Here is a 24,047-nt window from a genome sequence, read left to right as displayed (position 1 = left end):
TGACTCACCTGGGGTTCATGTTAAAATGAAAGTTAATATTCAGCATTTCTGCAATGGATCATCTGCGTTTCTAACAAGCTACCAGTTAATGCTGTAGTTCCTGTCCCTTGTTCCATACTTTGAGAAGCAAGGATCAAAATCGTAGCTAGAAAAAAGATAACACAGTGATACATGCTAGGCATTGTATCTCTGTAAGGTAGACATTATTTCCATTTTACAAATTAATTTAGGCTCAAAGAGGTTTACACCTACTATGTACCCATAAAAATTAAAAATAAATTTTAAAAATGGACAAAAAAGAGGTTAAAGCTCTCGGTCACACAGCAAATAAATAGGAGAGTGGGAAATTGTAACCAAGATCTGCCTGAATATAGGGTTCATGCTGTTGTCACTGATCATTGACATGTTAGAAATGGTATATTTAGAGAATGATCAGTAAGGAAGGAAAGTGCTTTGTAGGATTTCAGTTCTTAAATGAATTATTTAGAATTTTCAGAATTAGGACATAGCACTGCTACTCACTCTTGTGAAATTTATTTTTTAAAAAGAGTATCAAATGTTTAATCACAGAATCAGTGGTTGTTAGTATTAAATCTGTTCAAGTCTACAAAGTGAATGTAATAAAAGTCTCATAGTTAATTTATTAGACTGATTTTAAGAGCAATTTATAATAGAAATTGGTAAAAATATTTGAAAGCAAGGGAATGAAATATTTAAAATGAATTTGTTTTTTGTATTGATTAAATGCAGAGTACTTCACAGAAAGTCACCTCAACTGTGTCGTATCTAAAATATTTAAAATATTGTTTTCGCAGAGTCAGCGAGCCTCAGTGAACGTGATGGTTGGTGACTTGAGTTTGATGTCACCTGAGTTGAAAATGGGAAAACCTGCTTCTCCAGGTTCAGACTTATATGCTTATGGCTGCCTTTTATTATGGGTATGTAATTTTTTTTGTTGAAATAGATCATATTTATATATATTTCAGTATATAAAGTGATGATTTTATAGTGATTCTCCTTAAAAGTAAAAAGCAGACTTTTAGTAGAACTTAAGTTTTATCAAAAACTATTGATATGCTTCCTATTACCTATTGTGTACTTTCTACAAATTGGCTTGATACATATTTTAGGTATGATGCTATTATCTTAGTTCTGTTGAAGTCAAGATTAACAGTGAAGATGATTTTGTCCTACATTAATCTGAAAGCAGTTCATGCATATGTGGAAAATAAATGTTAAATGAGCCTTGGGTATATTCCTGCTTCCAGTGTAAACCAAATAGCTATTTCTCATCTATAGTTTAAGAATTAAGAAGTTGGATGGAGCTGGAGGCCATTATCCTAAGTGAATTTACTCCGGATCAGAGAGCTAAATACTGCATGTTCTCACTTATAAGTGGGAGCTAAACACTGAGTACATTTGGCCACAAAGAAGGGACACTGGGGTCTAGTTGAGGGTGGAGGTTGGGAGAAAGGTAAGGATTGAAAAACTACCTGTTAGGTGTCAGGCTGATTACCTGGGTGACAAAATGATCTGTACACCAAACTCCCGTGACACACTGTTTACCCATGTAACAAACCTGCACATATACCCCTTGAACCTAAAATAAAAGTTGGAAGACAAAAAAATAAAAAGCTTGTTTCATTTTGTACTGCTATTTTACATAGAGAGTGCCTCTTTTTCCAAAGTCTTGAATGTGACAAAACCTTATCTTTGTTGATCACATAAATAAAAATAATCTCTTTGTTAGAAAAACAAGAGTTAAGAGGGATTAAGCATTAAGAGAAGGAAGACTATTCTTATCAGCCCAGGGGCCAGCAAGCATTTTCTGTAAAGGACCAGATGGTCTCTGTTGCAAGTACTGAGTTCTGCTGCTATAGCATGAAAGCAGCCATAGACAGTATGTAAACAAATCAGTGTGGCTCTTTTCCAGTAGTACTTTATTTGTGGATATTGAAATTTGAATTTCATGTAGTTTGCATGTGCATGAAATAGTATTCCTTCAGTTTGCTATTAAACATTTAAAAGTGTGAAAACTACCCTTGGCTTGCAGCTGTACAAAAACAAGTAGTGGAATCAGTTTGGTGCAGAGGCCATATAGTTTGCTGATCTCTGTTCCAATCAGTGTAATAAGGTCACAAAAAGAAATAAAAGTCATAGAGTTTGAAAATGAAGAAATAAAGCTGTCTTTATTTGCAGACAACATGCTTAATTATGTAGAAAATCTTTGAGAATGAACATAAAAGCTACTAGAACAAATGAGTTTAGAAAGATAGCAGTTTTAGTTTCAATATAATTGTGTTTTTATATTAGCAACAAATAATAGGAAATTAAAATTTAAAAATCATTTACATAAGTATTAAAATATGGAATTTGTAGGGGTAAATTTAGCAAAAGATGTGCAAGAGTTGCATACTATTAAAACTACAAAGCATTGTTCAGAGAAACTCAGGAAGACGTAAATAAATGGAGAGATACACCATGCTCATGGACTAGAAGACATTGTATGGATATCAGTTGTTCTTAGATTGACTTATAGATTTGATGCAATTTCAGCAAAATTGCTGGTAGATTTTGCTTATTTTTTCAGAAATTGACAGTTAGATTTTATAATTAATATAAAAATGGAGAGGATCTGAGATAGCCAAAACAAGTTTGAAAAAGAACAAAATTGAAGGACCCAAACTACCTGATTTTATGACTTAATAGATTCTAGGAAATTAAGACAATGTAGGCCTAGAGTGGTGGCTCAAAACTGTAATCCCAGCACTTAGGGAGGCTGATGCAGGAGGATTGCTTGATGCCAGGAGTTCAAGACTAGCCTAGGCAACACAGTGAGAACCCCCTGTCTCTATAAAAAATAATAATTAGCTGGGTGTAATGGTGTGTCTATGGTTCTAGCTCCTTGGTAGGCTAAGGCAGAAGGATTGTTGGAGTCCAGGAGTTTAAGGCTACAGTAAGCTATGACTGCTCCACTGCACTGCAGCCTAGGCTACAGAGCAGGACCCTGTTTCTAAAAACAAAAGTGATACTGCTGTGAAGTTAGATGTCCAGATGAATGGAGAAGAATAGAGACAATATAAATAGACTGCACATATATGATAACTGGCTTTTGACAAAGATGCCAAGGCAGTTCTCTGGGTGAAAGGAGAATCTTCAACAAAAATGATACAGGACAACTCATACCATATGTAGAGAATAAATTTTGATTCATTCCTTATACCATACACAAAAATTAGCTCAAAATGTGTATCAGACCTAAATGTAAAACCTGAGTCTAAAACTTATAGAAGAAAACATAGGATGAAATATTTGACTTTCAGTTTGTCAAAGATTTCTTAAATAGGACACAGAAAACATCAACTCTAAAAGAAAAAATCGTTTTGGATTTCATCAAAATTGAAAACTTTGCTCTTCTAAAGACATTGTCACAAAAATGAAAGGCAAGCTACAGACTAGGAGAAAATATTTGCAAAACATATATCTGACAAAAACATTATATCCAGATTATCAAGAGCTCCTACAATCAATACTAAGAAGACTACCCAGTTAAGAAATGGGCAAAATATTTAAACAGGCACTTTACCAAAGAAGGTGTCCACATGGCATGTAAGCATGTGAAAGATGCTGTGAACACCGTTTGTCATTAGGGAACTACAGATTAAAACTAAAATGAGATACCACTATCATACTCACTATAATGTCTTAAAATTAAAAAGTCGTACCAAGGGTTGCTTAGATGTGTTGTATCTAGAACTCATATATATTGCCGAGGGGAATGTAAAGGGAACAACTACTTTGAAAAACATTTGGCAGTTTGTTAAAAGGTTGAACATATTCCTACCTTATGACCCAGCAATTCCACTTCTAGATATTTAGCCAAGAGAAATGAAAGCATATGTCCACACAAAGACTTGTATGTAAATATTGGAAGAATTTATGTGTAATAGATGAAAACTAGAAACAACTCAAAGTCCATCAACAGATGAATGGAAAAACAGTCTGCTATATATGTGTCTATCCATTGGAATACTACTCAGGAATAAAATGATTGAATTATAAATATAACTCAGTAAGATGGATGAGTCTTAAAATAATTCTGCCAAGAGAAAGAAGCCAGATGATATGGTTTGGCTGTGTTTCCACCCCAATCTCACATTGAATTGTAATCCCCACGTTTCAAGGGTGGGGTCAGGTGGAGATAATTGAATCATGGGGGCAGTTTCCACCATGCGGTTCTCATGGTAGTGAATAAGCCTCACAAGATCTGATGATTTTATAAGGGGCATTTTCCCTTTTGCTCCGCACTTCTTGCTGCCACCATGTGAAGAAGAATATGTTTACTTCCCCTTCTGCCATGATTGTAAGTTTCCTGAGGACTCCTCAGCCATTTTGAACTGTGAGTCAATTAAACTTCTTTCCTTTATAAATTACCCAGTCTTGGGGATGTCTTTATTAGCAGCGTGAGAATGGACCAATACAGTAAATTGGTACAGAGAGTGGGATGCTGCTGTAAAGATACCCGAAAATGTGGAAGCAACTTTGGAACTGGGTCATGAGCAGAGGTTGGAGGGCTCAGAAGAGGACAGGAAGATGTGGGAAAGTTTGGAACTTCCTAGAGACTTGTTGAATGGCTTTGAGCAAAATGCTGATAGTGATATGGCCAGTGAAGTCCAGGTTGAGGTGGTCTCACCTGGAGATGAGGAACTTGTTGGAACTAGAATAAACGTGACTCTTGATGTTTTAGCAAAGAGACTGGCGGCATTTTGCCCCTGCCCTAGAGATTTGTGAAACTTTGAACTTGAGAGAGATGATTTAGGGCATCTGGTGGAAGAAATTTCTAAGCAGCAAAGTGTTCAAGAGGTGACTTGGGTGCTTTTAAAAGCATTGTTTTATGTATTCACAAAGATATGGTTTGGAATTGGAACTTATGTTTAAAAGGGAAGCAGAGCATAAAAGTTAGGAAAATTTGGAGCCTGATGATGCAGTAGAAAAGAAAACCCATTTCTGGGGAGAAATTCAAGCCAGCTGCAGGCATTTGCATAAGCAACAAGTAGCTGAATGTTAATCGCTAGGACAATAGGGAAAATATCTCCAGGGCATGTCAGAAACCTTCGCAGCAGCCCCTCCCATCACAGGTACAGAGGCCTAGGAGGAAAAAATGGTTTAATGGGCTGGGCCCACGGTCCCCCTGCTGTGTGCAGCCTTGGGACATGGTGCCCTGTGTCCCACCTGCTCCAGTCGTGGCTAAAAGGGGCCAAGGTACAGCTCAGGCCATGGATTTAGAGGATGCAAGCCCCAAACCTTGGCAGCTTCCATGTGGTTTGAGCCTGAAGGTGCACAGAAGTCAAGAATGGTGGTTTGGGAACTTCCACCTAGATTTCAGAGGATGTATGGAAATGCCTGGATGTCCAGGCAGAAGTTTTCTGCAGGGGTGGAGCCCTTACACAGATCCTCTGCTAAGACAGTGCAAAACGGAAATGTGGGGTTGGGGCTCCCACACAGAGCCCCAACTGGTGCACTGCCTAGTGGAGCTGTGAGAAGAGGGCCACAGTCCTCCAGACCCCAGAATGGTAGATCCACTGACAGATTGCACTGTGTGCCTGGAGAAGCAACAGACACTCAGTGCCAGCCCATGAAAGCAGCCGGAAGCGGGGCTGTAGCCTGCAAAACCACTGGGACAGAGCTGCCCAAGGCCATGGGAGCCCACCTCTTGCATCAGTGTGACCTGGATGTGAGACATGGAGTCCAAGGAGATGATTTTGGAGCTTTAAGATTTGACTGACATGCTGGATTTTGAATTTGCATGGGGCCTGTAGCCCCTTTGTTTTGGCCAATTTCTCCCATTTGGAACAGGTGTATTTACCCAATGCCTGTACCCCATTGTATGAAGGAAGCAACTAACTTGCTGTTGATTTTACAGGCTCATAGGCAGAAGGAACTTGCCTTATTTCAGATGAGACTTTGGACTGTGGACTTTTGACTTAATGCTTAAATGAGTTAAAACTTTGGGCGAGTGTTGGGAAGGCATGATTGGTTTTGAAATGTGAAGACATGAGATTTGGGAGGGGCCAGGGGTGGAGCGATATAGTTTAGCTGTGTCCCCACCCAAATCCCACCTTGAATTTTAATAATTCCTATGTGTCAAGGGCAGGCCCAGGTGGAGATATTTGAATTATGGGATGGTTCCCCCATACTGTTCTCATGACTTTAGCCCTATGCCTGCATGTATATTTAAAGTTGTCTGGTTTCATTGAACCAGCACCCTCATGGAAATAAATTGGCATGATTTTCACCAATGCTTCAGTAATCTATTCTTTATATCAGAAGGGTGAAAGTCAACATATCAAGTATTTTTTTTTTGTTGTTTCTGGGAAGACTCATAAGATATCCCATAAGTGTGGTAATAGCAGTTTTTATTCCACCTATTTCCTTTAAATGATAGTAAAAAGCTCCATGAGTAAATATATTGTCTGATTTTCTACTCTTATGTATTGTTGATTAGGGTCCTTTAAAAATTTTATTTTTAAATTAACTTGTACAATGGACTTTTTTTTGGTATACATTCTATGAATTTTAACACACCTATAGATTAGTGTAATAACCACTGCCACAGCCAGGTTGCAGAACAGTTCCATAACCCAGAAAATTCCTGTGTGCCATCCCTTTGTAGTCACAGCCTCCTCCCAACCCTTAAACGCTGGCAACCACTGACCTTTTATCACTGTGTTTTGTGCTTTTAAGAATGTCTCACACATAACAATATGAACCTTAAATGTGAATGGGTTAAATGCCCCAATTAAAAGACACAGACTGGCAAATTGGATAAAGAATCAAGACCCATCAGTGTGCTGTATTCAGGAGACTCATCTCACATACAAAGACACACATAGGCTCAAAATAAAGGGATGGAGGAATATTTACCAAGATAATGGAAGGCAAAAAAAAAAAGCAGGGGTTGCAATCCTAGTCTCTGATAAAACAGAATTTTAACCAACAAAGATCAAAAAAGTCTAAGAAGGGCATTACATAATGGAAAAGGGATCAACGCAACAAGAAGAGTTAACTATCCTAAATATTATATGCACCCAATACAAGAGCACCAAGATTCATAAAGCAAGTTCTTAGAGACCTACAAAGAGACTTAGACTCCCACACAATAATAGTGGGAGACTTTAACACCCCACTGTCAATATTAGACAGATCAACGAGACAGAAAATTAACAAGGGTATTCAGGACTTGAACTCAGCTCTGGACCAAGTGGACCTAATAGCCATCTATAGAACTCTCCACCCCATATCAACAACATATACATTCTTTTCAGCACCACATCACACTTATTCTAAAATTGACCACATTATTGGAAGTAAAACACTCCTCAGCAAATGCAAAAGAATGGAAATCTTAATGGTCTCTCAGACCACAGTGCAATCAAATTAGAACTCAGGATTAAGAAACTAACTCAAAACTGCACAACTACATGGAAACTGAACAACCTGCTCCTGAATGACTACTGGGTAATTAACAAAATTAAGGCAGAAATAAATAAGTTCTTTGAAACTAATGAGAACAAAGACACAAGGTACCAGAATCTCTGGGACACAGCTAAAGCAGTGTTTAGAGGGAAATTTATAGCACTAAATGCCCACAGGAGAAAACAGGAAAGATCTAAAGTTGACACCCTAACATCACAATAAAAAGAGCTACAGAAGCAAGAGCAAACAAATTCAAAAGCTAGTAGAAGACAAGAAATAACTAAGTTCAGAGCAGAACTGCAGGAGCTAGAGACATGAAAAACCGTTCAAAAAATCAATGAATCTAGGAGCTGGTTTTTTGAAAAGATTAACAAAATAGACCACTAGCCAGACTAATAAAGAAGAAAAGAGAAAAGAATCAAATAGACACAATAAAAATGGTAAAGGGGATATCACCATTGATCTCACAGAAATCCAAGCTACCATCACAGAATACAATAAACACCTCTATGCAAATTAATTAGAATATGTAGAAGAAATGGAAAAATTCCTAGACACATACACCCTCCCAAGACTAAATCAGGAAGAAGTCGAATCCCCGACTAGACCAATAACAAGTTCTGAAATTGAGGCAGTTATTAATAGCCTACCAACCAAAAAAGTCCAGGACCAGATGGATACACAGCCAAATTCTACCAGAGGTACAAAGAGGAGCTAGTACCATTCTTTCTGAAACTGTTCCAAACAGTAGAAAAAGAGGGACTCCTCCCTAACTCATTTTATGAGGCCAGCATCATCCTGGTACAAAAACCTGGCAGAGACACAACAAAAAAAAGAAAATTTCAGCCCAATATCCCTGATGAACATTGATGTGAAAATCCTCAATAAAATACTGGCAAACTGAATTCAGCAGCACATCAAAAAGCTTATCCACCACAATCAAGTTGGCTTCATCCCTGGGATGCAAGGCTGGTTCAACATATGCACATCAGTAAACATAATGCATCACATAAACAGAACCAAAGACAAAAACCACACGATTATCTCAATAGATGCAGGAAAAAGTCTTTGATAAAATTCAACACCCTTCATGCTAAAAACTCTGAATAAACTAGGTATTGATGGAATGTATCTCAAAATAATAAAAGCTATTTATGACACACCCACAGCTAATACCATACTGAATGGGCAAGAACTGAAAGCATTCCCTTGAAAACTGGCACAAGACAGGGATGCCCTCTCTCGCCACTCCTATCTAACATAGTATTGCAAGTTCTGGTCAGGGCAATCAGGTAAGAGAAAGAAATAAAGAGTATTCAGATAGGAAGAGAGGCAGTCAAAGTCTCTCTGTGTGCAGATGACATGATTGTATATTTAGAAAATCGCATCGTCTCAGCCCAAAATCTCCTTAAGCTGATAAGCAACTTCAGCAAAGTCTCAGGATACAAAATCAATGTGCAAAAATCACAAGCATTCTTATACACCAATAATAGACAAACAAAGAGCCAAATTGTGAGTGAACTCCCATTCACAATTGCTACAAAGAGAATAAGATACCTAGGAATACAGCTAACAAGGGATGTGAAGGACCTCTTCAAGAAGAGCTACAAACCACTGCTCAAGGAAATAAGAGAGGACACAAACAAATGGAAAACAAATTCCATGCTCATGGATAGGAAGAATCAGTATCATGAAAATGGCCATACTACTCAAAGTAATATATAGATTCAGTGCTATCCCCATCAAGCCACCATTAACCTTCTTCACAGAATTAGAAAAAACTACTTTAAATTTCATGTGGAACCAAAAAGCCCATATAGCCAAGTCAATCCTAAGCAAAAAGAACAAAGCTGGAGGCATCACGCTACCTGACTTCAAACTATAGTACAAGGCTAAAGTAACCAAAATAGCGTGGTACTGGTACCAAAACAGATATATAGACCAATGGAACAAAACAGAGGCCACAGAAGTAATGCCTCAGAAGTATCTACAACCATCTGATCTTTGACAAACCTGACAGAAGCAAGCAATGGGGAAAGGATTCCCTATTTAATAAATGGTGTTGGGAAAACTGGCTAGCCATATGCAGAAAACAGAAACTGGACCCCTTCCTTACACCTTATACAAAAGTTAACTCAAGATGCGTTAAAGACTTAAGACCTAAAACCATAAAAACCCTAGAAGAAAACCTAGGTAATACCATTCAGGACATTGGCATGGGCAAAGACTTCATGACTAAAACACCAAAAGCACTGGCAGCAAATGCCAAAATTGATAAATGGGATCTAATTAAACTAAAGAGCTTCTGCACAGCAAAATAAACTATCATCAGAGTGAACAGGTAACCTACAGAATGGGAGAAAATTTTTGCAATCTACCCATCTGACAAAGGTCTAGTATCCAGAATTTACAAAGAACTGAAACACATTTACAAAAAGAAAACAACCCCATCAAAAAGTGGGCAAAGGATATAAACAGACACTTCTCAAAAGAAGACATTTATGTGGCCAACAAACATATGAAAAAAAGTGCATCATTACTGGTCATTAGAGAAATGTAAATCAAAGCCACAATGAGATACCATCTCATGCCACTTAGAATGACAATCTTTAAAAAGTCAGGAAACAATAGATGCTGGAGAGTATGTAGAGAAATAGGAACGCTTTACATTGTTTGTGGGAGTGTAAATTAGTTCAGACATTGTGGAAAATAGTGTGGCGATTCCTCAGGCATCTAGAACCAGAAATACCATCTGACCCGGCAATCGCATTACTGGGTATATACCCAAAGGATTATAAATCATTCTACTATAAAGACATGCACACAAGTTTATTGCAGCACTGTTCACAATAGCAAAGACTTGGAACCAACCCACATGCCTATCAGTGATAGACTGGATAAAGAAAATGTGGCACATATACACCATGGAATACTATGCAGCCTTAAAAAATGATGAGTTCATATCCTTTGCAGGGACATGGGTGAAGGTGGAAGCCATCATTCTCAGCAAACGAACACAGAAACAGAAAACCAAATACCACATGTTCTCACTCATAAGTTGAGCAATGAGAACACATGGACACAGGGAGGGGAACATCACACACTGGGGCCTGTTGGGGAGTGGGGGTCTAGGGGAGGGATAGCATTAGGAGAAATACCTAATGTAGATGATGGTTTGATGGGTGCAGCAAACCACCATGGCATGTGTATACCTATGTAGCAAGCCTGCACGTTCTTCACATGTATCCCAGAACTTAAAGTATATAAAAAAAGAAAAAATAGAAAAAAATAAAAAATAAAATAAAAATAAAAAAGAATGTCATATTGGTGGTATCATACAGTATATAATTTTGTGAGTCTAGCTTCTTTCATTCAGCATGTGAATCATCCTTTATGATTCATTCAAGTTGTCTAATGTAGTTTTTCCCTTTTTTGTTTCTGAGTAGTGCTCTGTTGTATGTACATACCAAATTTGTTTGTTTGTTCACCTGTTGCAGTACATTTGCATTGTTTCCAGTGTTTGACTATTGTAGATAAAGCTACTGTGAACATGTGTGTATAGGTTTTTATGTGAACATAAGTTTTTGTTTCTCTATGGTAATTACCCAGGAGTGAAATTGCTGGGTCAGATTGTAATTGTATGTATTATTCTTTAAGGACCTGCCAAACTGTTTTCCAGAGTGGCTGTGCTATTTTTCATTTTCACCTGCAATAATATGAAAGTTTCAGTTGTTCAGCATCATTGTCGGCACCTGGTGTTGTTATTATCTTCTATTTTAGCCATTCTCATAGGTGTGTGGTAGTGTTTCATTGTGGTTTTAATTTCTCTAATGGATAATGATGTTGAGCATCTTTTAGTTTATTATTGGCTTTCTGTATTTTCTTTGGTGAAGTGTCTGTCTTTTGCCTGTTTTTTAATTGGATTTTTGTTTTCTTGCTGTAGAGTTTTGGGCATTCATAAATATATTCTAGATACAAGTCCTTTATCAGATGTAATTTGCAATGATTTTTTCTGGCCTGTAGCTTTTCTTTTTTATTTTCTTTTCAGTGTCTTTTGCAGAGAAAAGGGTTTTAATTTTGAAGTTTAATTTATTATTGTTTTCCTTTTATGTATTATGCTTTTAGTGTTGTGTATGAGAACTCTTCGCATAACCCAAAGACTTGAATATTTTTTCTTATATTTTCATCTAAAAGCTCTATAGTTGTGTGGTTTACATTTAGAGCTAAGATCTCTTTGGATGTAATTTTTGTGTAAGGTGAGAAGTTTATGTCAGGGTTCATGTTTTTGCATATGGATGTCCAATTTTACACCATTTTTTTTTTATTAATTTTTGCATACAAAAACAATAAACATTTTCTGAAAATACATACAAACAAAAAGATGCGTATCAAACATATTAGGAAGGTTGCACATGGGAAGTCGGGGAATAGAAATGGGGGGTGGGAGTTAAAATAAATGAGAGAGGGACTTTATATGGATCAGTGATAATAACTCAATCCTCTATTTGACAAAGAAGAGGGAGAAGGAAGAGGAAGAAAAAGAAAGTGGGATAAAGGATCAGAAAGGGAAGAAAATAGAAAAAATTAGAGTATGACTCCAGGGTAGACCTGTTTTGTTGTCACTGAGTTGGTTGGTTGGTTTGTCTGTTGTATTCTTCATGTTTCGCCAAGTTGGCCAGACTGGTCTCGAACTCCTAGCCCGAAGTGATCAACCCGCCTCGCCCCCCAGAGTGCCGGGACCACAGGCTTGAGCCACCACGTCCAGCCCCCACATTGCTTCTGGCCTCCGTGGTAGACCTCCCATACGGAGCGGCCAGGCAGAGGAGCTCCTCACTTCTACCCAGACACAGGGTGGCCGGGCAGAGGAGCTCCTCACTTCCCAGACGGAGCGGCCAGGCAGAGACTCTCCTCACTTCTTCCCAGACGATAGGTAGCCGGGCAGAGGCGCTCCTCACTTCCCAGACGATGGGTGGCCAGGCAGAGGCGCTCCTCACTTCCCAGACGATGGGTGGCCGGGCAGAGGCGCTCCTCACCTCCCAGACGATGGGTGGCCGGGCAGAGGCACTCCTCACTTCCCAGATGGGGCAGCCGGGCAGAGGCGCTCCTCACTTCCCAGACGATGGGTGGCCGGGCAGAGGCGCTCCTCACCTCCCAGACGATGGGTGGCCGGGCAGAGGCGCTCCTCACTTCTTCCCGGACGGGGCGGCCGGGCAGAGGCGCTCCTCACTTCTTCCCGGACGGGGCGGCCGGGCAGAGGCGCTCCTCACTTCTTCCCGGACGGGGCGGCCGGGCAGAGGCGCTCCTCACTTCTTCCCGGACGGGGCGGCCGGGCAGAGGCGCTCCTCACTTCTTCCCGGACGGGGCGGCCGGGCAGAGGCGCTCCTCACTTCTTCCCGGACGGGGCGGCCGGGCAGAGGCGCTCCTCACTTCTTCCCGGACGGGGCGGCCGGGCAGAGGCGCTCCTCACTTCCCAGACGGGGCGGCCGGGCAGAGGCGCTCCTCACTTCTTCCCGGACGGGGCGGCCGGGCAGAGGCGTTCCTCACTTCTTCCCGGACGGGGCGGCCGGGCAGAGGCGCTCCTCACTTCTTCCCGGACGGGGCGGCCGGGCAGAGGCGCTCCTCACTTCTTCCCGGACGGGGCGCCCGGGCAGAGGCGCTCCTCACTTCTTCCCGGACGGGGCGCCCGGGCAGAGGCGCTCCTCACTTCTTCCCGGACGGGGCGGCCGGGCAGAGGCGCTCCTCACTTCTTCCCGGACGGGGCGGCCGGGCAGAGGCGCTCCTCACTTCTTCCCGGACGGGGCGGCCGGGCAGAGGCGCTCCTCACCTCCCAGACGATGGGTGGCCGGGCAGATGCGCTGCTCACTTCCCAGACGATGGGTGGCCGGACAGAGGCACTCTTCACTTCCCAGACGGGGCGGCCGGGCAGAGGCGCTCCTCACTTCCCAGACGGGGCGGCCGGGCAGAGGCGCTCCTCACTTCCCAGACGGTGGGTGGCCGGGCAGAGGCGCTCCTCACTTCCCAGACGGTGGGTGGCCGGGCAGAGGCGCTCCTCACCTCCCAGATGGGGCGGCCGGGCAGAGGCGCTCCTCACTTCTTCCCAGATGGGGCGGCCGGGCAGAGGCGCTCCTCACTTCTTCCCGGATGGGGCGGCCGGGCAGAGGCGCTCCTCACTTCTTCCCGGACGGGGCGCCCGGGCAGAGGCGCTCCTCATTTCTTCCCGGACGGGGCGGCCGGGCAGAGGCGCTCCTCACTTCCCAGACGGTGGGTGGCCGGGCAGAGGCGCTCCTCACTTCCCAGACGGTGGGTGGCCGGGCAGAGGCGCTCCTCACCTCCCAGACGAGGCGGCCGGGCAGAGGCGCTCCTCACTTCCCAGACGGTGGGTGGCCGGGCAGAGGCGCTCCTCACTTCCCAGACTGTGGGTGGCCGGGCAGAGGCGCTCCTCACTTCCCAGACGGGGCGGCCGGGCAGAGGCGCTCCTCACTTCCCAAAAGGTGGGTGGCCAGGCAGAGGCGCTCCTCACTTCCCAGACGGTGGGCGGCCGGGCAGAGGCGCTCCTCACTTCCCAGACAGGGCGGCCGGGCAGAGGCGCTCCTCACTTCCCAGACGGTGGGTGGCCGGGCAGAGGCGCTCCTCACTTCCCAGACGGTGGGCGGCCGGGCAGATGCGCTCCCCACCTCCCAGATGGGGCGGCGGCCGGGCAGGGGCTGCAATCCCAGCACCCTGGTAGGCCAAGGCAGGCGGCTGGGGGGCGGAGGCTGCCGCGAGGCCAGACCACGCCACCGCACTCCAGCCTGGGCAACACCGAGCACTGGATGAGCGAGACTCTGTCTGTAGTTCCAGTAGCTCGGGAGGCTGAGGCGGGCAGAGCACTCGGCGTGAGGAGCTGGCGAGCAGCGTGCCCAAGATGGCGAACGCGTGCCTGCAGCGAAAGGAGAAAAGGCAGGCAGCGGTGGCGTGCGCCGGCAGACCCCGGCTGTCCGCGGCGCGGGTAGCAGCAAGCCGAGTAGATTGCAGCCTGGGCCCGAGAGGGAAAAGAAGAAAGAAAGAAGGGAGGGAGGGAAGGAAGGAAGGAAGGAACTACACCATTTTTTTAAAAGAGTGTTATTCTCTGTTGAATTGTCTTTGTGGTTTGTAATTGGGGTTTGTTTATCGCAGCAAGGTCTGATAAGTGAAGTCTGCTGGCTTCAGTGTGGTGCATAGATAAGGGCTTAGAAATGTAAAGAGGCTTGGGGGAAGGGTGGGCAGCACGGAGACGTTTGAGGGGAGTGCCAAGAAGCTTTTTGGGGCAGTTTGTCTTTAAGACAGAATTTCACTCTGTTACCCAGGCTGGAGTGTAGTGGCACAATCTTGGCTCACTGCAGCCTCTGCCTCCCGAGTTCAAGTGATTCTTGTGCCTTAGCCTCCTGAGGAGCTGGGATTATAGGCACCCGCCACCACGCTCAGCTAATTTTTGTATTTTTAGTAGAGATGAGGTTTCACCATGTTGACCAGGCTGGTCTTGAACTCCTGACCTCAAGTGATCCACCTGCCTTGGCCTCCCAAAGTGCTGGGATTACAGGAGTGAGCCACCAGACCTGGCTGCTTTTCCATGTATATTTTACAGACAGCTTGTCTGTGTGCACAAAAGCCTTGCTGTGATTTTGTTTGGAATTGCATTAAAACTGTAGATCAATGTGGGGAGAATTGACATCTTTACTACGTTGGGCCTTTAATTTGTGAACTCCGTTTATTTAAATTTTCTCTGGTTTCTTTTATCAATGTTTTGTTATTTTAGGCTTACAGATTCTATACATGTGTTGTTAGATTTATACCTAAGAATTTCATGTTTGGAAGCTATTGTGTTTTTAAAAAATTTTTGTTTTCTAGTTGGTCAAGTTCTTTTTTTACAACAGTATTTTTTTGATAGTAAAGTTAGTTTGGTACGAAAGGCCGTGTATATTTTGACCTTCCTCCTCAAAGAATTGGGCAATTTGTTATGAAAACACATAGTGTAAAATATATAAAAGGGCAAAAAGTCAAGATCCAAGGGCCGTGCTTAAAAAGGTAATATTCAGAGTTAAACTGGAACCATTATCAAAAGATTTTATTTACAAAGCCATGAAGGGATTACTGTCACTTTGTCTTTAAAAAATTTTTAGAAATAGCAATAATAAAAAAGTAATTGTTTTATAGCAAAGCTCTAGAATACTAACTAGATATTTTGGGCATGTCAAAGATACTGTGGTTTTAGGTCATTTTTCTTATGAGACCCAGATTAAATGAAGTGTTCTGAAGACTGCCTACAGAAAATTCAAAACAATGGACAATTCAAATGTTGTGGGTTGTTACCTTCAGTAATAAACCATATCTTTTTTTAAACGTTTAAATTAGGTTTGGGGGTACATATGCCGGTTTGTTATATAGGTAAACTCGTGCCACAGGGGCTTGTTGTACAGATTATTTTGTCACCCAGATACTAAGCCTAGTACCCAATAGTTATTTTTTCTGCCCCTCTCCCTTCTCCTACCCTCTGCCCTTAAGTAGGCCCAGTGTCTGTTGTTCTCTTCTTTGTGTTCATGAGTTCTCAACATTTAGTGAGAACATGCAGTATTTGGTTTTCTATATCTTTTAACTGAAATATATGGAATATAGTTTTATCATGACACCATTTGTATTAAGGTTCTTCACTATATTTTTAGGTTATTATGGAAATCTTAAAGGCTTTTTCTAGAAGCCAGTTTTTAAAAAGTGTAACAGTTCTGTCTGATGTTACATTGAAAAAGAATTGTGTTTTCGTGTGTGTTGAGGAGTACTGCTGCGAAGAAGTTGAATATAAAGAAGTGAATGGCCCCCTTTCTTTGTTTATTTTTATTTATTTATTTATTTTTAAGAGATGGGGTCTCGCTATATTGCTCAGGCTGGTCTCAAACTCCTGAGCTCAAGCGATCTTCCCACCTCGACCTCCCAAAGTGCTGGGATTACAGGCATGAGCTACCCAAGTCTGGCCCCCTTTTCTTTATTCAGTGACACATTTTCAGTGTTGCTTTCTCTGAAAAGCATTTTTTCCTGCTTTATTTTTCTGTTACCATATTATACACTTATTTATCTTTATTATTCTCTGCTTCTACCACTCGAGTGGAAGCTTTTTGGGAGTAGCTTGTCTGTCTTGTTTGCCACTATATCCTCAAATGCCTAGAACTGTGCCTGGTGCAAAGTGGGCACTCAAATATTAGTTGAATGAATGTTTAAATTTTAGCCACAGTTATATGCTGAAATTTTAGGCTTTAAAAAATAATTCCATGTTTTTTTCCTGAGGTCATTTACTTGTCTCTCATTTATGGCCCCATATACCTCATTTTATTCTTTAAAACCTTGCATGAAGATTTTATTCAGACTCTTAATATATTTCTAGGAGATGTTAGTGGTCATATTGATCACCCAGTGAACCTAACTTTGCATTTTCTGGACCTCCTTAATAACTTGAGACCCAAACCTTTATGTAATTTCCGTCACTTCCCCAAACCAGGATTTTGTGAATCTCTACAATTGTTATTTTTCAAAAGTAATAGAATCCAATCCATTATATTATTCTCCTAACAGGACTTCTTGTCCTCTCTTTTACTGTGTCTGCTAATCTTAAATCTTCAGTGTGTTTATTTGCTGTCCCCCTTTTCTTCCAGTTCATCAGTAACCTTCTAGCTTTTTTCTTTATTTACTCAGCCTTGGACCCTATCATATAATTCCCAGAGTGTGCCTTATATTTCTGTTTACTCCTGTTCTTCTGTTTAGTCTTTTTGGAAAAAACTCAATTTTAGATAAGCTATGGCCTGCCATTTATGAGTAAAAAATTCTTCCTCATTTCTCTCTTTTTTTTTGTTTTTTTGAGACGGAGTCTTGCTCTGTTGCCCAGGCTAGAGTGCAGTGGTGCGATCTCAGCTCACTGCAACCTCTGCCTCCTAGGTTCAAGCGATTCTCCTGTCTCAGCCTCCTGAGTAGCTGGGATTACAGGCGCACGCTGCCTTGCCTAGCTAATTTTTTGTATTTTAGTAGAGATGGGGTTTCACCGTCTTGCTCAGGCTAGTCTCGAACTCCTGAGCTCAGGCAATCTGCCTGCCTCGGCCTCCCAAAGTGTTAGGATTACAAGCGTGAGCCACCGCGCCTAGCCCCATTTCTCCTTTTTAAAGTTTTATTTCTATGCGTCAATAACTTTATAAAGGCATTACATTTTATTTCTTTAACAGAGTGTGACCAAACATATTTGTTTTTATTTTTTGTTTTTTTATTTTTTTGGAGATGGGGTTTTGCGCTTTCACCTGGGCTGGAGTGCAGTGGCACTACACAGCTCATTGCAGCCTCAATCTCTTGGGCTCAAGTGATCCTCCTGCCTCAGCCCCCTGAGTAGCTGGGACTACAGGTTGTATTACCACTCCTGACTCATTTTTGAATTTTTTTTTTGTAAAGATGGGGTTTCACCATGTTGCCCAGCTTGGTCTCAAACTCCTGGGCTCAAGCAATTTGTCCACCTTTGCCAGCGTGCTGGTACCACAGGCATGAGACACTGTGCCCAGCCCATATTTGTTAATTTAAGGACATTATTATGTCTATTTATAACATGGTGGTAACATCCTCCCTTGGTGAGAGCACATAGAGCATGTTTGGAACTAAGTGCTTTAGAAAGTTTTATCTCATTACACCCTCCTAACAAGCGTGTGAGGGAGTACGTTATTATCCAAAGTATAGATATGAGAATTTTGTGTGTGAGAGAGGAAGTACCTGAGTGATATCTCATTTCAGAATTTTAGTGTCTTGAGGCTCCATGCAAGACCACCTTCTGCCTTCACATCACATATTATTAAGCCTTGAAGGCAGTCTTCACTGAAGCCAATGATGAACAACTGATGAAGGGAACCCAGGGCTTGGAAATAAGTTACCAGTAAATGCCATGGCATTGACCACTATGAAGTCCCTTGTATCATATTATTCCCCTTTTAGGTATCTTTAGGCTTGTCTCCTATGTGCTGTTTTTTAAGAAGTTCTCTGCTTACAAAGTCTTGCATGGATGTATTTAATACTTCTGTTTGGAATACAGGTACACTTTTCACACATGATGCCTGGTTTTCATGCGTAATCCGAAAATAAGAGACAATGGGAAAGTAATGTTGCATATGCTGTCCTTTCTTGAGGACCAGCTCATGTGACTTGTGATGAGCTCCCCCACCTTCTTTGAACCTTAGCAGTGCCTCTCAGGAACATGCTAACTAAGATAAATGGAGGGAAAGGAACATGGGTAGCAGCCCCTTAAAATCTAGAGGTATTATGATTCTAACATCATAATCAAGCAGACTGGGGAACAGAATTCATTATTGTAGAATTGAATGTAGGAGGATTAAGAGATACGGGCTGGGCCGGGTGCTGTGGCTCACGCCTCTAATCCCAGCACTTTGGGAGGCCGAGGCGGGTGGATCACGAGGTCAGGAGCTCGAGACCATCCTGGTTAACACGGTGAAACCCTATCTCTACTAAAAATACAAAAAATTAGCCAGGTATGTTGATGGGCGCCTGTAGTCCCAGCTACTGGGGAGGCTGAGGCAGGAGAATGGCATGAACCCGGGAGGCGGAGCTTGCAGTGAGCAGAGATCGCGCCACTGCACTCCAGCCTGGGCGACAGAGCGAGACTCCGTTTCAAAAAAAAAAAAAAAAAAGAGATACAGGCTGGATGGACTCACTAATCTCTCTAGTCTCTTCCCTGTACAGGAATTTCATGTATTAATATTTCTGAAACTGCTTTGAGAGCCAATCAAGAACCTTAGAGCCAATCAAGAACCTTAGACTGGTCATTCCTTTCTTACTGGATCCAAATGCAGAGAACTTGGAGGAGGTTCACCTTTCAAGGTTTTTGTTTTTGTTTTAAGGTAGTCTGTTTACCCATATTTTTATTCTTATTCTTTTTAAAATTTCTAATGTTTCAGCATTTCTCCTTTTATCATTTTTATCCTAATAACTTCTTTTGGCCATTCTTTCAAGATAAGTCTACTGGTGACAAATTTTTAGTTTCCTTTATCTGAGAGCATCTTGATGTCACCTTTATTTCTGAAGAATATTTTCACTGGGAATAGAATTCTGGATTGGTAGTTCTTTTGCTTTTAGCATTTGGAAAAGATGGTGCTACTTTCTTTAGGTGTCCATGGTTTCTGATGAGAAATTCACTGTCATTTGAATCATTTTGTTTATAGGTAATATTACATTTCTCTCTGACCGGTTTCAAGATTTTTCTTTTCTTTAGTTTTAAGTTTATTATGGTATGTAGTGGCATGTGTTTCTTTAAGTTTATTCTGTTTGAGGTTTTCTCAGCTTCTTCAGCCTGTGGGCATATGTTTTTCAACAAATGTGGGAAGTTCAGCAATAATTTACTCAAATGCATTTTAGCCCCCCACCCTTTCTCCTCTTTTTCTAGGACTCTGATGATACAGATTTTCTGTCTTTTGTTATTGTCTCACAGATTCTTGGGGCTCTGTTCATCAGGGTGTTTTTTTTTTTTTTGTAATGATGGTTGTTCAAATGGGTTATTTTCTATTTTTTCATCTTCAGATTCATCAGTGCTTTCCTGTCATATTTATTCTACCATTCAGTCCACCTAATGAGTTTTAACATTTTTGATTACTGTTTTTCTGTTATAAAATTTCCAATTGATTCTTCTTTATATCTTCTGTCTTCTGTTTCTTTGCTTTCTATTTTAAAAATTTAAATGTGTTTGTAGTTGCTCTATGCAGCATTTTTATGATGGCCGTTTTAAAATCCTTCTCAGATAATCACAACATCTGTTTTATTTGGTGTCCATTGGTTGTCTTTTTCTCAGTCAAGTTGAGATTATTCTGGTTCTTGATATAAAGTGATTTTTTATTGTACCCTAAACATTTGGGTTATTATGTTGTGAGACTATGAATCCTTTTTAATCTTTATTTTTTTTTGTAGGCAGCCACCCTGTTTAGGTATAGTATGCAATTCCAGATGGGGTTAGATATTTAGCTCCCCACTGGGCTCTGCTGACCTCACCCCAGCAAAAGTGGAATGCCCAGTTGTACTGCCTTACTTCTCCTTGCTGCTGACAGATGGGAGTGTAAATTCACCACTTTATTGAGTTCTTTTGACACTGGGAGACCAGGAGGAGCAAAGTGTTAACTATAACTGTTTCACCACCACCTTATTCCACCTTCTTGCGCCTCGTTGCTACTTGGTGAGAGTGAACGTTTTACTCCCCAGTGGGTCCTGCCAACACCGTGGGGAGTGGGCAATGAAAAACTGAATGCTGACTCGTACTACTTCACACAGCTTTGTTTCACTTTTTTTTTGCTGCTGGGTGGGAGTGGAAGTAAGCCCTGTTCTGAGTCCCACTGACAGTACCCTAGACTGTAGAGTGCTAGCTAGTGCTGTTTCTCACTGCTGTCTTCTGCCTCTGTCAATGGGGGGAAGTAGAAGTTCAGTTCCCTGTTTGGCTTCATGGATACCATGTTAGTGGAGGAAGCAAAGGGATGACTTCTCATGACTTCTTGCTGCTGGGTGGGGCTGAAAGTCCAGCTCCTCACTCAGCACTATTAATACTATGGATGGGATAGGGGGCAGTTTTTCGTTTGGTGTGTGACTGGAATAGGGTATATTACCTATTACAGTTTTCTGTTCTGCTAGGCCACCATATTCCCAGTCCTGTGGCTACAGGAAGCAGGCTTTTCTTGGAGCTTTTGTGTGTGTGTCTGTGTGTGTGTGTGTGTCTGTGTGTGTGTGTGTGTGTCTGTGTCTGTTGGCATTTCTGGGTGGCAGACTTCTCTAGGACCCCATCAGAGATATAGGGGGGCAAAAAGAAAGCCCAGGGAACTCACCATTGTATTGTTCCTCAAGTAGCAAGGTCCTAACTACTTCACCTTCTTCTTTCCACCTTTTAGGATCTTCCTGTGTTTGTTGTATTATATCTAGAGTTGTTTGTATTTTTAAGAGGAAAGATTGATGTGAAATGTGACTACTCCATCTTGGCTGGAACCCCTTGCATGCTCTTGTACCTTGGGAGCTGAACGCTGTTGCATTGCGTTATTTAATTGAGCCCTTGGTGCTTTCTTTTGGTTCTTTGACCTCCTCACAGCCAGCTTATTCTCACATTCCCCTCAACAATTATTTTTAACCTTCTCATCAAGTCTCCACTTAGATCCTATCCTCATTCTTCTCAGATGATCTTACTTCTTATTTTACTGAAAAACTGGAGATCATGTTATGTGCTTTTCATCAAATTTGAGCACTTACAAATTACAGTCATCCCTCAGTATACACAGGGAATTGGTTTCAGGACCCCCACATATGCCAAAATCTGCACAAAGTCCCACAGTGAGTTTTGTGGAACCTGCTAATATGAAAAGTGGACCTTTTATATATGCAGGCTTTATGTCTCATTAATAGTGTATTTTTCCATCCATGTTTGGTTGAAAAAAATCTGCATATAAGTGGGCCAACACAGTTCAAATCTACATTGTTCAAGGGACAGCTGTAGTTATCTGTTTACCCAATCTTCTATCTTTGCCTCCTATTTCAGAGAATTAAAGTGCTCCTTCTCCAGTGCAAGTAATTCAGTACTGTAACATACAATATGGGTTTGTAACCTTGGAGCAGTAGGCTACACTGTATAGCCTAGGTGTGTGGTAGGATAGATCATCTAGGTTTGTGTAAGTACATTTGTTATGATGTTCACACAAGGATGAAATTGCCTCATGATGCATTTCTGAGAATATATTCCTGTTATGTATTCCTGTTGTTTTGTTAGTTACTGAGAGTTGAAGTCCCTGGCTATAATTGTAGACTTGCCTATTTATCCTTTCAACTCTATCTTGTAGTTTAAGGTCATCTTGTATAATACGTACATATTTAGGATTGTTATGTCCTCTTAGTAGATTGATACTTTTATCATTGTGTAATATCCTTCTTTTTCTGTACTAATTTTCTTTGCTCTAATGTCTACTTTGTCTGATATTAATACAGCCATTCTTGTGTTTCAACATTAATGTTTGCATGGTATATCTTCTGCCATCCGTTTACTCCAAAGGTACCTACATTGTTGAATTTGGAGTTTCTTGTAAATAACATATGGTTGCATTGTTTTTTATTTACTCTTGCTAATGGCTGTCTTTTAATTGGCGTTTTTAGACCATTTACATTTAGGGTGATTATTGATATTTTAGGGCTTAAGTCTACCATTGTATTACTGGTTTTGTTTGTTTCCTGTTTCTTTTTTCTTTTTTTCCCTTCCTGTGGGTTACTTGAAAAAATTTTAAGAGTCCATCTTGAGATATATATATACACACACACACATATATACATGTCTACATGGTGTCTTATTTTTTTTTTAAACAACACCTCTACTCCAGATAAATATGGTCAAAATAAATGAAAAACTCAAGATGACATTATTCCCATTTGTCTAAAGGCCGGATGTTGTGTGGATGATAAGCAGCCCCATTTATGATGACAGGTGATAGATCCAAAGTAATTGCCAGATTTGTTAATTTTTTTCCATTTCTAAATCATCCATAAAGAAAATCACATATAGAGTCACATCATCCTTACAGTAGTTTGGCAGAGCAACCATGCCATCTAGATTGATGTTTTCACCAGTAAAGGACTGGTAGTTTTTGAAATTAGCAAGTATGTGCTTGATTTGTTCTGTGGCTTCTGCCATAAAAGGTTTTACTCTTTCTGGTCTTCATTCTTCAAGTTTGCCTTTGATTGATTTAATGTAATCTTTCATATACATCTTGTAGGCTTCTTTCATGAAGCCAGCTTGCTGCAAGTGATGGTTCATGACAATATCAATACCAGTGATTACTGTGCTTTCAGTACCTTCACCCTTGGGTCCTTCAGTAGAGGCATTTCCACCAATGAGCAAATCGTCAATGTTACCGTATGTCTTACTGACCATCTTCCTCTCCCACTCCAGGCACAGCCTGTTGGCAGTGTCTCAGATCTTGTAATTGTCAGAGATAATCATGATGGTGGCTGGAGGTAGATGATAGCAGTGCTCGCTGATAGCAGTGCTCGCTTATAGCAGAAGCCTGGAGCTTGGAGCAAGTATGGTGCAGTTGGAAAGGCACTTCAGGGAATAGGAAGCATCCAGAAGAGTATATTGTGTTTTTGAGTGTATTGCCTCTTACAGTTTTCCTAGTGGTTGGTTTGGGTATTACAATATACATATGCGGCTTATTACATTCTAATGATGTCAGCATTTCACCATTTTGAGTGAAGTATAGAAACGTCACTTCCTTTGAGGTTCCTTTATTCTCCCCACTTTTAAATATCATTGTCTTGAGTATCAGATGGTGGTGTAATTTTGGTTTGAATCATACATGATTAGAAAACTCATGATGAGAAGGATAGTCTGTGGTATTAGTCATATTTCTTTTTTTTTTCCATTGTTATTTCTTCCTTCCTTATGCTCCAAGACTCCTTTAAAAAATTATTTTCTTTTTGTTTGAAGTACTTCCTTTAGCCACTCTTTAAGATTGTCTAGTGACAAATTCCTTTCGTTTTCCCTTATTTGAGAACATCTTGATTTCACT

General features: G+C 41.2%; 1 protein-coding gene and 1 pseudogene across 7 annotated transcripts in view; one reads left to right on the top strand and one right to left on the bottom strand.

The window, feature by feature from the left end:
• STK31 (serine/threonine kinase 31) overlaps positions 1 to 24,047 on the top strand; it is a 131,258-nt gene that overhangs the window by 94,035 nt on the left and 13,176 nt on the right. For all 7 annotated transcript variants that reach the window (XM_063636304.1, XM_055272414.1, XM_055272412.1 and 4 more), the window contains one exon: positions 816 to 938. In XM_063636304.1, coding sequence (XP_063492374.1) covers positions 816 to 938 — 123 coding nt within the window. The remainder of the gene's footprint in view (positions 1 to 815; positions 939 to 24,047) is intronic.
• Positions 22,965 to 23,425, bottom strand: LOC129478251 (translationally-controlled tumor protein-like; annotated as a pseudogene).

This window comes from Symphalangus syndactylus, chromosome 3 (genome assembly GCF_028878055.3).
Source record: "Symphalangus syndactylus isolate Jambi chromosome 3, NHGRI_mSymSyn1-v2.1_pri, whole genome shotgun sequence".
Classification (NCBI taxonomy): domain Eukaryota; kingdom Metazoa; phylum Chordata; class Mammalia; order Primates; family Hylobatidae; genus Symphalangus; species Symphalangus syndactylus.
Note: the sequence above shows the minus strand (reverse complement) of the source record. Positions and strands in the feature narration are given on the sequence as shown.